At 37.1% G+C, this 15,404-nt stretch overlaps 1 protein-coding gene across 1 annotated transcript in view; it reads right to left on the bottom strand.

The window, feature by feature from the left end:
• The window catches only part of LOC104842134 (chromosome unknown open reading frame, human C2orf43), a 125,086-nt gene that overhangs the window by 83,450 nt on the left and 26,232 nt on the right, over positions 1 to 15,404 (bottom strand). Inside the window, exon 3 of the mRNA XM_010584251.1 lies at positions 2,458 to 2,475. Within this exon, the coding sequence (XP_010582553.1) occupies positions 2,458 to 2,475 (18 nt within the window). The remainder of the gene's footprint in view (positions 1 to 2,457; positions 2,476 to 15,404) is intronic.

Below are 15,404 nucleotides of genomic sequence, written 5' to 3' on the forward strand. Positions count from 1 at the left end.
ACACTGATGGTACATTAATATTTTGGGATCACATAATCAATATCTTCACAGATAATTTATTATCCCTCCACCACTTCCACGCTCTTTCCCCATATTGCTTCTTAAGGATATAATTCATTTTCAAAATGGTCTGAAGGCACTACTCTCCCTGCATAAAGAGAAAGCAACAGAAACACTCTTTCGGTGGACTACAAATCAATCCTTACCTGCCTCTTTTTATCATGGAAAATGAACTAAGGATAGTTTAACAGATTTTAAGGACACACTATTATCTTCTACAGTCCATGGGACAAAAAAGGTCAAACTAGAATTTTATCTTGTAACTTGGCTATTAAGAATGCCACTCAAACTTCCCTGTCATTCAGAAGCTACCTAATACTGATTCAGAAACAACAGAAAGTTTAGTAGACAATCTGTTCCAAAGGATAAACACGCCTTGCTAAAACAATAAAAAGTATTTGTATTGCGATTGTGTATAGCTGAATACTCATCTGTACAGTTTAGAAAGTTCTAGAGATTTATCTTTATTATAATTTATCATGTGACCAAATATTGTATCATTAAGACATGACTGATGACTACCCATTTATTAGGTATATGATATTTTAATGCCTCGGTTGTGCCTCTTTAATCAATTAAAATATGAATCACACTATTCCATATTTCTATAGCACTTGGCATACACAGAATATTACCAAAAATCAATAAATCATTTACTTCCAACTTCATTTTTCATTATTTCTCAATCTTACTTTGCTACAAAAAAAACTATCTTGGTGGTCCTAAGGAAAACCAAAACCAATCTTTGTTCTTCCATTCTAATTTCTGTCTGAGATGTTGTATTTCTTATTTCTTATCAAACCACAGCAGATGTCCATAGAATTAGACCATTTTAAGACGTGGCTATGTATGTACACCTGCTTTCTATACAGCCTTTACTGGCAAAAGCCAACCAGAGTGCTAAAAAAGGGGGGTGAAGGATGTGTTGGAGAGACTGAGTGTCAAGGGTTTCCTATCTAACCTCCAATTTTCCACAGCTTTTAAAGAAATTTTGGGTGAGAGTGAGTCTTTTAGTCCTTAAAGTGAGATATTCATAACACAGCACTTGAATTAGCAATGTGTACAAAATTAGCAATGAATAATTTCAGGATTTGTTCATTGATATGTGTTAGTTTTAACTAGCAGTTTGTTTCCTATCAAAAGAAGTTGGAAGGCTGTTGAAAAGCTTCCAGCTGGCTACAATTCATTGCCACCAGAGGATCTACTCCTAAACATGGATCTTTAGTCCTTCTGTAGCACTCAAGCACTTCTATTCAACTGGATTTTGTAATATAAAGTTCAGAGCTTCAGTCCCCACAATTCATAACGTATTGTAATGCCCACCCTCACAAGCTGAGCAGCTATACCAGCACTTTGACAGAATCATTTCAGTGTGAATAAATATGGAGTATTTATCTTATTTTCAGTTTTATCCCCCTTTTTTTTAAATCAATAAGTTTACAAAGTATTTACGAGTAACACTGTTTAGTGATTTAATTTCTTTAAAAAGCACCAAAGTACTTTTTCATTCTTTCCTTAAACTGTTTTCTGTTCCTGTTTAAGGGAAATCATATGTTTAAAAGAGAGCAATTCAACACAATTTATTTTCTTCTGATTTCACTACCTATAAAATGAAACATTCATTGATGGCTATAGACCATGACAATATGACCTGCCTTTAGTCTTGAAACTAAGTCAAAAGACCACCCATTTAATCTCTAGGAAAATACTAATGTACTGATACTAGCATTCAGGCAGTAGCCCGTGTTGACACTGAGCTATAGTGTACTTCTAACATATTCATATAGGAAACAATAACTTGCAGTTTAAATAAACCCTCACAACATCTAATACGTTACTTGGTTGGATGTAGCAGAATATCTTACCAGCTCAGAAATCTCAAAAGAGGTGTAATGCAAATTCTTCAATGGAGTGACACATAAAAAGAAGCTTTGGAACTTAAAAAAAATAAATCAACTGTGGGTATACCTGCCTATTTTTTTTTTACTTTTAAGGAAAAGTTTGCCATATCTTAATTATGATCTATTTGTATACATATTTCCTTTCTTATAAACGTGTCTTTATAAGGTAGAAATTAACCAAATGATGTGCAAATACCTGCACCTTAAAAAGACTTACAATACAAACATAATACATTTGGCATGGTAAACAATTGGAGTAACTAACTAGGCAGGAGTTTTGGCATTATAAAAGAACTTGTTCCTAGGTAGCATCTGTTCAAGAGGCACGAATATCTTAAACATTAGCAAAACTATGAGTCAAGGTCTCAATATCAGGCAATGAAAAAAGGCAACACTTTTAAGATTATATGAACATTTATAAAGCAATACAGATTATGCCAGTTTTAAACAAGAGAGAGCTAGAAAACTGCTGCTCTCTTTGTAATTTTGCCTACACCTATGGATTGATGTTGGCCTGTTTTACAGTCACAGCAGTGTTCAAAACAACTGCTTTTGTAAAAGCTGAGGAGGATAAGCTGAAATTGAGGCATAACTTTTTTATTGCACTCACTGAGTAAAAATTGGTTTCAAATCTTTTTGTGCAGTGCATTGATTGCTAGGAGCAGAATTTCGGCAATGAAATGTTCAATTAATGTTGTGTGTCTCTGTGGAGCATAGCTTGCAAGAGCTCTCTGAATAGAAGGATATCATACAGAAGTAAAAATGAAGGGTGTAGCTTTGTTCAGTTTTCAAATCGCTATGTGACATGCCCCCAGTAAATTAGGAAGTAGTCTGTGACTGATGGCCGCTGTTGGAAAACTTGCATTAGATTTTGAAAGTCTCAGAAAGACTATTTGATCTAAATATAACCAGGCACATTATTCTAACACAATTTGCTTAATTTTAAACCCTTTCTTACTTTACAGGCAGCATCATTTATATGTTAAGTGTACTATTTAAACGCTTGCACACTCTAAATCAGCGGTCTCCAAAGTGGGGGGCATGCACAATGGGGTGCTGGAAGAAAATATTAGAAATGCAGTAGTACATGTATATAATGTATATTAAGAAAAACATATTGGGGGTGCATGCTCAAAAAAATCTTTTACTGATTGAAATTCTTTACTGATACTAGTGCATGATCAAAAAGTTTGTAGATCCCTGTTCTAAATACATCAGTATAAATTCTTCTTTCCTGGTAGCTTCCCCTCTCCCCCCCTTTTTTCTTCCATTTTTGTTTTACTAGATTCCAATCTGAAAAACTTAAAGAATCAATGGTGTCAGAGATTCAAACATTATCTTCGTCAATTTATGCCCCCCATCCTTCTTATCAAGAGATACTGAACACTCTCAGAGGATTTGCATGAGGCTATTTTAAATAAAGCATTATGAAATGCCCATCAGAAGCATGAAGGAATACATGGAATTTTTACAATAACAGTTTTGTGCCTGGTTCTTTGCCAAAATATCACCTTCTGGTTTTATGCAGCATATTAATAACTGCTGTGGTTTTCACAACCCTATATGGTGGTCCTTGTTACGGGAACTTTGCCTGAGAAATCCAGAACCTAGAAAGCAACAAAGAGCTGCAGAGAACAGAATTATCTGTCCCTATGCATGTGCTTCTGTTGGTTCTTGGGGTTCTGGGTTTTTTTGCTATAATGTCACAAAATGTCAGTTAAGAACTCCTGTGGGATGCAGGAGCAGAACATGAGCAATGAGTCCATGACTCCCTATTCCTTTCAGTCACCCGGGAAACTACAAAGATGCTAAATTTTTAGTTTAGTGGTTTTGATCGCACCTTTATAGTCAATTCGTGAAAGTTGCATTTTTGGCAATAAATAAGTAAAAGATAGGGATAGCTATCTTCTAATATCCAAAAGTTGCTTTTCACTTCTTTTACGTCATAAGGATGAGAGAGAATTACCCCAAATCTCTTCTCTCACTGCAGGCAACCTACATTGTCATAAAATGGTAAAATATAAGGCCTTCTAGACACTCTGTACCTTCCCTTGAGTTTGTATAAAATAAACCATATTCCTTTTGTTACATTCAAAACTACTGTAAAGCACAGCATATTACCCATGGCAACTGTACTAACATAATTATTTCCAAAGGTCACTAAGCTTTTCAGAGTTCCCTTAGATGACTAGCTTGAAAAAGACTCCTTACGGAATATTCTGGAATATTGTCTAAATGTATACTAATGACAGGACATGAGCTTCCTGCTCCTGTGCTCCTAATAAAATAAAAAATGAAAACCATCTCATAAATGTCTTTTCATTATTTTTTAAACTATCCATCAGTGGCTTTCTATGCTTTTCTTAGCTCCATGGCGCTACAGTAAGTGCACCACTAAGTACAGATCCTGGTACATGATATTGAGAATACACAAAACACCTTAATGGGTCTGGCAAGCAAGATCCCAAGCTTAGCTGTGGCAAGAGTAGATGCTATTTAGTGAGAGAAACCAAGCCTGGCCACTTTCTGCATCCCTTTCCTTTGCGGTGAATCTCTCAGGCTCACAACCCTGCCATAAGATGGCATTGGGACCAGGAGCAGCACAGAACTGCGGAGGTAGTCAGTGTCCAAAGCAAGGATGGCAGCACACCTGCACAACAAAGAACCTGGCTCCTTCAGCAGCTGTTTACGGACCAGTTGGCCATTAGGTTGTTTTATCACTTTAAGTCTGCTAATATAATTTGCCCACAGTACGGTGCTTCAGCTACTAGTTCCCTAAATCTTTTATCTGTTGCATAAATAAATACTTTCTTTTATCTGTTTTAAACCAGCTAGTACTATTAAGTGACTATTAGTTCCATTACTGAATCTGGTGTATTTGGTCTTGCATTTACCTTATTTACTGTCATGATTTTGGAAACCTCAGTCGTGCTCCTCAGAAGCATTCTGCTCCCCAAACCAAAGAACCATTTAATCTCTCATAACAAGGAAGCTGCTTCCTCACTGTTGTTTTAGTTGCCTTTCCCCATACACTCACCAGCTTCACTTGAAATGTTGTCTTTGAGATGCCCAACAGAACTGCACACTAATACTCAAGATGCAGGTCCACTATGGTTACATATAGTAATAAAACAACGCCTCCTGCCTTGTCTGTAACACTGGTTATGTCCAACGCTTTGTTGACTTAAATTTCGTCTGCTGCTGTGCAATGAGAGACGGTATTAGAGAACTGTCGCTGATGATGCCAGTATCTTTCCTGAGTTTTACAAAAGAATTCCAAGTTCAGGATCACCCAGGCACAACTAAAGGAGATCTTTTTCATCAGATGCATTAACTCATATTTATCTACCTTGACACTCGTCTACCATCTTTTTGCCCACTAATTACATTTTTTAAGATGTTTCTGTAGTTGCCTGACACCTACTATCTTCCCACTAATTAAATGCTATGAAGTACCACCCACAAACTGAGAAATTTCACTGTTTACTCTCATTCTGCAGGTTACGGGTGAATATCTTGAATAAAACTTGACACAGCGCCAGTCCTCATGGTACTTCATTTCTGACCTGTCCATCCTAACACGGTGCCACATTCCTGAAAATCCCCTCTCTCACAGGAGCATTGTCAACAAAAAAGGACACAATGAAGTCAGCTGGAGGTTTGGTTTCAACTTAGATACCAGCTCCCTTTTTCCTACTGGATGCTCTCCTTCCCCCAGATTTACACTGTCCTTAGCAGCACAGGGACTGTCACAGTGGAAGTGGGACAGTTGTACAACATCCCTGCTCGCTCCATCTAAAAACCTCTCCATTTCAACTAGCTCAGCCATCTCAAGTGACTGAACACATCTCTCACCATCAAAGGCTCTTCTCACTAACTACACACTTACAGATGTGACCCCAGGGCAGGTTATGAGACCTGCAAATGTTCTCTGCAATAAACTCAGCTCCATTCAGTTGCCAGACTTCTACCTGGATCCCATGGTTAACATTTTGCCAGAAATTATAAACCTAGGGATTTCTCACCTATCAGGAAAAAGTGCTAGCATTTGGTAGTTTGACACTTGAACACAATGACTGGCAGGAATTTTACCAAAGAAATACAGGTTTCATGTTTCAGTTTCAAACTTGACATGAAAAACCAATAAAAAGCCTTAAAAGCTCAGGTGCAAAGGTTAGTGAGAGAAAGTTATGCTAAATAGCTAAAAGTTTCTTCTTCAAAATTTTCAGGTTGCTTTACATTGCTGAACCTTGTGGTCCTAAGGAATCATACTGATTTACCGCTATATCACTGCAGCTTGACCAAGTCCAGAGGTCTTCTGACACTAAGCAGCTTTCAGGACAGGATTTGCTATTGGCTCCCCCATCTTACAATGCTGTACATTAACAATATCCACTTCAAGTTGGCTACCATGTCTTGCTGGCAATTTGCATATCAAAAGACTTTTAACAGATAAACAAGCAACCTTGACCCCGCAAACGCCCCACACCCCAGCCTCAGAAAGATTTACTTGCTTCCTAGAAATTCACTAATTTAATACAACTGTTTTTAAATTCAGAGATAATTAAGTCTCTCTTCAAGTACTCGATCTCTAAAGTGGACATTTCATTAAAATATGTACTTTTCTAATCTACTCCTTTTAACATAACCACGTTCTAGATCTTCTTCTCTATAACTTGTCTCTAAAGACAGCAATCAGCAAATTCTCTTAATAGCACTTATTTGACTGGCAAATCTAATTCACCTAAAAATACCCTTTTCCTCAGTAACTGCTCTGAGGAAATACAATGGAGACATTTAAAAAGCATGTCATGCTGTTTTTAGTAGGCACAAGTCTGCTGGAGGAACTGGGGAGGTTACGAATATTTGTATGTACAAGTTACAGTATTGTACCTTCTATCATTTCCATACCACTAGGAGGCTTACAATGTCCGGCATGGCTCACAACCCAAACAGGATACTGCTGATTTAGTCCACAATATAAGGCCTGTATAAAGGTCCTGTAATAACCTGCCAGTCCAGGGTTACCTGCCAAAAAACAAAACATACAAGCACAGTCAATATTAACCTTCCAACAGCAAGCAATCTGCTTCAAAGCAAACTAAACAGCATTATACAGCAATTTGTTAATTTATTTTCTCTAGTACATTTCCAATTTTTATTTTCCCAATTTCAGGGGCTACACTATTGAACTGGTTTAATTCCATTGATCAGTGGCACCCATGAGAAACATTTTACAGAATTACTTTAAAATTGCAGAACCTAAAACTGAAGCCCAACATAAGAGAAAATCTTCATCTCCATCAGAGGTCAACCAGTTTGCTTATCTATCCCATCAAGTTACAGATATGCAAAATTGTGCAAAGAAACCCCCAGATCTTATAAAAATATCACAAAGACTACAGCGGATATCACTTGATCCAGATGTCTGCCATCCAAATACCTCGGTGTTACCACTTCAAAATTGGTCCATGGTATCCTGACAATACAAAGGTCTGTACCAACCCTAAAAGAGAGGACGATTTCATTTTAAACTCATCGGACTAAATTAACTTTTTCTGCTTGTAACTTCATATCCTCTCTGTCCTCTTCCCTGCCGCTTGAGAAGCTCTTTCCAACTGTTGTGCTCTAGAACCAGGGGAGAATCTGTCCTACCTCCTGCATCCCACCAGCTTTAGAGAGAACTTCCCAGAAGAGGCTGGCGCCTGAACAAATCCAGCTTGCCCTGAGAGAGCAGACCACCTTGCTCTAAATCTATTGTTTAACAGTGAGAACATCATATGTCACGTACCACTGCTGAAGTGGAAACTGGAATACTGTCCCAAAGATAAATACATATCTGGTAGGGATTTCAGGATTTCCAAACAAAACTCTAATCTCTATTCCTCCTTCTTTTTCCTTCTCTTTTGGATATCAGTAGTGACTTAAGTTGGAGAGTAAATCCGTATGAAGATAAAGCAGACTTTTTTTCCCAATTCCCATAGGATGCATAAAAATTCCACACAGACATAAAACCATAAAATTTCTCTCTATTTATTTATTAATTTTGCCGAGTAGTCCCACTGATTTCTTATTACTATTTAGACTCCAGAAAAGCCCACTGTCATGGTTAGGATTGCTCAGTTACATGTTTTTCACTCACATACTAGGCAATTCTTAGTTTGGATATCATCAACAGCAAAAGGTGGCAAGAGCACTGTTGCGTAAAAAGGCATTCACTTTTTAAGACAAAGACATTCCAAAATAACACAAACGTATTACTGAAAGGGTATAAGAGATAAAAAAACCCCAAACCTCACTAAAATCGTGTAAACTCCTTTATATCATTCTGATTGGACTAACAGAGGCTGAGGTATATAAGTATTGATAGTGACAGAGAAGAAGAATCAGAGCTGTAATCCAATTAGTACTTGTGGAAATGGTGCGTGGAGATAAAAAACTAGGTTTATTCCACTTCTTGCCTTTCTATAGCAGGCATTTTCATTTTGTCTTCTTTTACTTCAACCCTTTTGCTCTTCAGGTAACACACAGTAAGTTCATTGCTCTCCCAAGAGGCACTCCCTCAGTCCAGGACTTCCAGAACTACTTGCCGCAGAGCAGCAGTGCACCAGGCACCCAAAGCCACCTCCAGCACAGACACGCGTGTAGGAGCTGATGCCAAGGCTCACACCACTGTTGATATATGGGCAGAGTAGGGAAGCATTCCACTCTAGGTAATATAGCACACATGCTTCATCCCTCACTTACATGTAAAAACTGTCTCTGATGGTTTTTAAACCTTAATAAAATGACTGAGCTTAAAACAACATTATTTTTACTGGAGTACACAGATTTGGAAAAAAACAAAAACCAAAACGCCCAAACCCACAGTATCAGTTATTGCATGTTTCTAAGTATCTTTTTGGAAGCTTGAAATTAAAGGAAAATTAAAAAAAAAAAAAAAAAAAAAAAAAAAGTTGTGGAATATATAAACTCCAGAATGCATGATCAAATTTTTGCAAACTGATTTCCAGAAAAACAATTTAAAATTCACAGGGGTCACACATCCATACAACTGCACCAGATTTTCATACGCCAAAAATTATATTATATAGAGGGCTCAGAGAAATAAAATAAAATCTAGACATCATCTGTCAAGCTCCTTGGATTGATGTTACATAGAGGAAACTTGTCTTACAGCAAGGTCGAAGACGAAAGTAGCAGCAATCCAAAAGAAAATGTGTCTTTTGTACTACAAATGATCACGATGTTTTGGCACTATGCTTAGTCCTGGAATATAATGCAATTAGGGACTTTGAGATCAAGGAATCACAACATTAATCTCAAAAGCAGTCTTTTTTCTTTACATTTTTCTCTCCTTTAATAATGCAAAACAAGGAAAGGGAGAGAAATGGCAACAGCTGTCTTAGACATTTCAGTGCTCTTTCCTATCATCAGCCAGGTGAACCCAAGATGTAAATATTCTCAGGATTCGGTCATCAACTGAAGAGCAGTGAAGTAAGAACAATGATGCTTTGCATCAAATACTGTACAAAACTCAAAGCACTCTAATACTTTTTTGAGGGAAAGGGGATTTTTATCCTGTGATAAGTGTGATGTGTATTTTAGGCAGGTAAAAGAGAAAATCCATAAATGCAAAAGAAACCCCCTTTCCCCAATCTTCATAAGCATCTGCTCATGGTAAAAGACATTCTGAGGGGTCAGCTGTTAGAACTGCTACTGATACTTCAAAATGCCTTGAAGGGGTATGAATGAGAACCACTGGCACAAATGGAAAGGAAAAATCAACAAAGATTTTAACAGCCAAGATTTCTATAGAGAAATCACCACATGTAAAGCAGCTATAAATTTATTCTTATTGAACTTTCAATTTCAATGAAGTCATTCCAGATTTGCACTGACTTAAGTAAATGCAGACTAATAGTCCCTGCTCTTGAAAGCTTGCATCTACAATATTTATAAGTAGAGAATGTTTATCTCCTAACATAGCTCAAACTCACATCTCTGCAAAGTCAGTTATTTTATGTGTTTTTACTTCAGCTGCTGTCACAACACTCTAAGAGGAGTGAACAAAAAACCCGAATAGATAAAGATTTTTTTTCTTTCATATAACAGAGTTACAGTAACAGCTAATGGAAATAACTGGGGCTTAATATGCACAGCAGTCTGTGACCAACAATATTTTGGGCTCATCTACTGTGGTTGAAATGTTGTTCAATTAAACTATTTTATTTTATAGAAAAAGAACTACCAGGTTCATCACAAAGGCACCCGGGCAATGCAGTGCTCATGTGTGCATTTTAAGGATTTCCCAGTACATCAAACCAAAACTACCTGTGTTCTTTCACTCAGCAACTAAGTGTCAAAAAATGGAAACCATAAGTAAATGCAGTGTTAACCTCCATGATTTGAAGGTTACTCCAGTTATCTGAGTGCCACATCAATCCTCAGACACCTCAGGGCACCTGAATCATTCATGCATGCCAGCAAATCTCAAGTTGCAGTCATCTGAACCAAGAAGCACATCTTAAGCAGTTACTCTCAACTGTGCTTAATTTTCTACAGTGTTTATGTTGTTTAGGAAGTCTTGTAAACAATAGCTGTAAATGGTGACTGTAACAGAAAGAGACACAAAACTACAATACACTGCATATTAGCTTAATTTGCAAAAGGTTTCTAAGCATTTCATGGGAGGAATATGCCAAATGGACAATTTGCACAGTGCATTAGAACACCACGGGGCCACTTTATTTGGTGTATTCCTAAGTTTCAATAACCAAAGGACTCCTGCTACCTTCCCTGTTCCCCGTAATACACGACATTTTATCCAGCTATTCTACATTAAGCTCAAAGTCTTTCCATTTTTAATTTGAAGACGGGAATCCACTTCTTACTTTTCCGATCTGTTCCACCCACAGCTAAAGCAAAACAGTACAGAACAACTGAATGTGCAGAGGTGTCACTTTGAGCTATCTTAGAAGGTAAATATTCTCCACTTCTATATACTGCAGATAGAGGCTTTCAAGAACTGGAACTACTACTCTTTAATTATCCACATAGTTAAAAACATGAAAATTACTTATAAACATGCATTTGCCTGCCTTTCAAACATGTTGTTGTTAATGCTTTTTTCCATCAAATCAAGATTTTTAAATGCCAACTGCTTCCTTCTTATGGAGACAGCTAGCAGTGGAGAGAGAACAATTTGTACAAACTAAATATCTGCCCCAGGATATCACTGCTAAATAACTTTTATCATGACTTCCTATACATGTCAAAGTCAAACCTGGCCTGTCTTAAAATGAAATACAAACTAATATTTGAGATGCTGCACTTACAAAAAGAAGTTATTCAGACTTGGGAAGTTTAAACTTATACACAGTATGCCATCAGTGCAATTCAATCAGCTTAATTCTGAATGCAAAACAACAAACATATAACACTTATTTAAAAAGTCACAGACCATAGCTACTACTCTGCACAAGCAATGACAGCTTTTGTGGCTTACAAATTGTTAAGCATTTTGAATTCTTTTGCAGCAGAAAATATTAATGTAAAATGTAAACTATAATTATGAGAACACTAGCATTAGACAACCCTGTGCAAAAATAATTCCCAGACATATTGAGGCATGTACAATGTAAACCACAACAGCAAAATGTTTCAGGTTAAAAACAAAGATATACGCCAAAACGTATAGGAAAAGCCTTGTGACCAGAAAGGGTTAGATCGAAAATATATACAGCTTACTCAAATGAAATTGAGACTAAAACATAAAATGAAAATAATTCTTAGCAGTTGTGGAAGGGATATCTAAATTGAAAAGGATTTATTTAAACACTCTATAGTAAATGCCAAGAGTGGTAGGGAGTGAAGGAGAAGAAATTTATATGCAGCTAAATTATCCCAAACAGCGACAAGGCTCCTTGCACCTTGTTCCGTAACAAGCTTTTGGGTTCTGTGCACTGTCCTGTGAGACGTTCCCCAGTGTTTGCAGTCCTGTCTCCAGAAGTCTGACCATCTGTGGGAGCAGTAGCTGGCATTCAGCTGTGGTGCTTCACGCATTTCTCTAGCAGTTGCTTTCTGTCTGCTCTGGGACCTCAGCAGGACCATAAAGAATAAAGGCAGCTACATGAATAGAAGAAGGGAAATACACAGCCAACAGTGGGTTTACAGAGAACTTTGAGGAACTGGAAAATATGCCAGCAATTACCATGAGTTTAATTTTAGAAATAATCCACAGTTTCAGAATTAAGTATGTATGCCACAGTATTTACATGATAATCTCCTGCAACAAAATCAAATGCAGACTTTTTTTTTTTTTTTTTTTAAATGAGCAGCCATAAATCAAATTTGAAATCCAGGGGCACACAGCAGGACCACACAAAAATCATTTTTGTGGCAATGATTCTCACTGCCTCTTCGCAGAGCTGCCAAAGCTCCCAGCTCCAGCTCAAAGAGCCTAAATGACAAGTTCCTCACTCAAGGAAACTTAATCTGCCTTTGGCGTCTGACCAGCCACCATGGAAGAAGATGCAACTCCCCTATGTTAATGAATGGAAAGCAGCCCACGCAGATGTCAGAAGGATTTAAATGGAGCATGTAAAAAACACAATGATGTTCTCACACTTGGGAGAAAACTGCAGAAACTGACACCGCGGCTGATGATCAGGCCTTAAAAGGACACACATAGGTTTCTCTGACACGCAGGGTCAAGGGATTTCAAATAAACCATGTCAAATAACATTTGAATGATCATCATAAACTCACGTCAATTAAGCTTTCACCTGTTTGCACGTCTAGGGGACCAGCATTCTTCGTCCTCTATTCTGTTTATAGTCCATACACTAGGGGAGCAGCATCAGCCAAAGAGCAAACAATTACAAGGACATTATACAGAAACACATGTGAAAACTCTGATCTTCTCTCACTCTGGAATCATGAATTTGGCTGGAAAGCACCTTAATTTATTTGCTTGGGTTGTGAAAATAGGGAATCTCAGAAGGATTCAGCCAGGTGCCTGTAACACAGCTTATTAGAGAGGTTTTTCAAGAACATTTCACATTTTTCCCTATATACAGATACATACACACACAGTTTTTAGTTTGATACAGCTATAAAACTTACATATAGGATTTTATAATACACATTCTTTACACACATTTTGCAAAGCAAATAAGCTTGTCTGCTGTTGTCGAACTCTTTTCCACCTTTAGGACAAATGTGGGTTTCATTTACCTCTAAAGAAACCCCATGGACAGTCTGATAAACCTGAATTAACCTAACACAGCCGGTTTTGCCCAAGTGGCAATTGTGCCTGAAGCCTGTGAATAAAAATTCCCAGCTAGAAATTATGACAGTACATGCCTGTTTTCTCATATGAATGATTAACAACAGCCATCCAGGCAGATAAGATACAAAATCCAAAATCCTGATTTTGCCCACTGCAAACCTACTGGACTTTGTGATTAAGTGATATTGCAAGGGTTATAAATTCCACAGATGTATTTCAGTAGTTACCTTTAATGTCTCAACCATGTCAAATAGGTACGTAAATAAAAAAAAAAGCCTTGATTTTATTATTCAGGGTTTTTTAAATATGTTTGTAAACTAATGGTTCTTGGAAGGGAGTTAAGATTGAGATATAAAACTGAAAGTATTGAGTTCATAATGGAATAACAAATTTTTTACATTTTTTAAAGGTAGAACCCGGGATTTTCTAGCACTGACAAATAATTTTTGTTCCATTTTTGTACCATTTTCTCCACAGCAAATGAAAAATTAACACATTTAATTAGATCTCCTAGTACACACCTACACATACACAGCCTCTTAAGCATCTGCTTAGGCAGATGAAGACAGGTTCAACTACTTTTAACACTCCAGATGTGGTTGGTTGGTCTGATCCAATCCATCCTACAGCTGATGCTGGCAGAGAAGCTGCAGTGAGCTCTGCACTGGGTCTAGAATTCCCAGTGGGAATTTTTCAGATGGCTTCAGGGCTTGAAGCAGAATTGGACCAGCAGAAAACAAACCCCCTTCTGAAATAAAGGGGGGAGAACAAAGGAAGTGCGCAAAGAGCAACATGAGACTTAATGTCAAATGGGTTCACAAGAAAGCCTATGAAATATCTGAATAACAACACAACCCTGATGAGACATCATCAGCAGGAAAAAGACAAAGACAAGAAAAATAAACAATTCAGAACCAAGATAACCACAAATTATTTGTTTTGTACAGATAAACAGCTCTGCAGATTTGATCACTTTTGAATAATATGCAAGGAAGAAGCAAACAATACATTCAAAAGGCACCAGAAAGTACATTTTCAGATCCGTATGAGAGATTTCCCTATGCTGTACCATTGGTCAGAGTTACAAAAAAGAAAAGCATAGCTTTGGAGGGTTTGGGGTTATTAGGTTTTGGGTTTTGTTTTTGGTTTTCAAGATAGTTTTTAGAATAAAGTGACAGATGGGAAACAAATAGCAATGGAAAACATGAAGACAGTTAATTTCAGAAAAAAGCCTGAAAATGCGTTTCTGCAATTTTTGTTAAGAGAATGTAATATTTGAAACAAACAGTCTAAGGTGATTTTGCAAAAGAATTTTGCATTTACATTTGTTATCAGTCTTCAGAAACGCAAGACAAAAACCCAAACCGTTCTGCATATCAATCCACAACTTCAGGAAAAAATTCTTTGCATTGACACCACTGTATCTCTGAGGAAAAAGGGTCATAGTTAGGATATTAGTACTGGTCCTAAGTAGATGTTCCATGAAGACTTCACCCAAAACACTTCATTCAGGCAAACACTTTCCTCATTCATAAACACAAGTCGCTTCACAAGCACAGATGTTTAGCCATTTAAGACCTATTGTAAAGAGCTTCTGCATCTTAAGGCAAGGCTGCAATAACAGATATAAAAGATCCAAAACATAAATGTGGAAGGCGGTATAAAAGTACATAAGTATGTATTACTACATACTTATTTATTCTTATGGGAGTTTTTAAATCCATCAAGAATAACCAAGGATTGTTTTCAAAAATGGAAATCAGGACAATGATCAAAATCTTCCATCATTTTCGTAACAGGGAAAAAAGAGCAAGAGCTATGACTTTCTGAATTTTTGGCTCTACAGTTTTCCATAATCTAGATATTGAACATAAGGCGTCAAATTCATTTCTAATATAGCTTCAGTGATCCATAGGAGTTACTATCGGGATAAAATGAGGCTACGTGTTAACTAGAATCAGAAAGCAGATATTTATCTTTTATTATTTTCAGAGATAACTAGATCAAAATATTTAATATCAAGGCAAATCCGTATCAGCTCAGGTACTTCTGGTAGCAGCTGCCAGGAAGGAAGAAGTATATTATACACTGGTGCTGTAGCTTTTAACATTTTAATTGCATTATTTGTACACGATGCACATGGAAACACT

The sequence above is a fragment of the Haliaeetus leucocephalus genome, unplaced genomic scaffold, assembly GCF_000737465.1.
Source record: "Haliaeetus leucocephalus isolate CR32 unplaced genomic scaffold, Haliaeetus_leucocephalus-4.0 Scaffold964, whole genome shotgun sequence".
Classification (NCBI taxonomy): Eukaryota; Metazoa; Chordata; class Aves; order Accipitriformes; family Accipitridae; genus Haliaeetus; species Haliaeetus leucocephalus.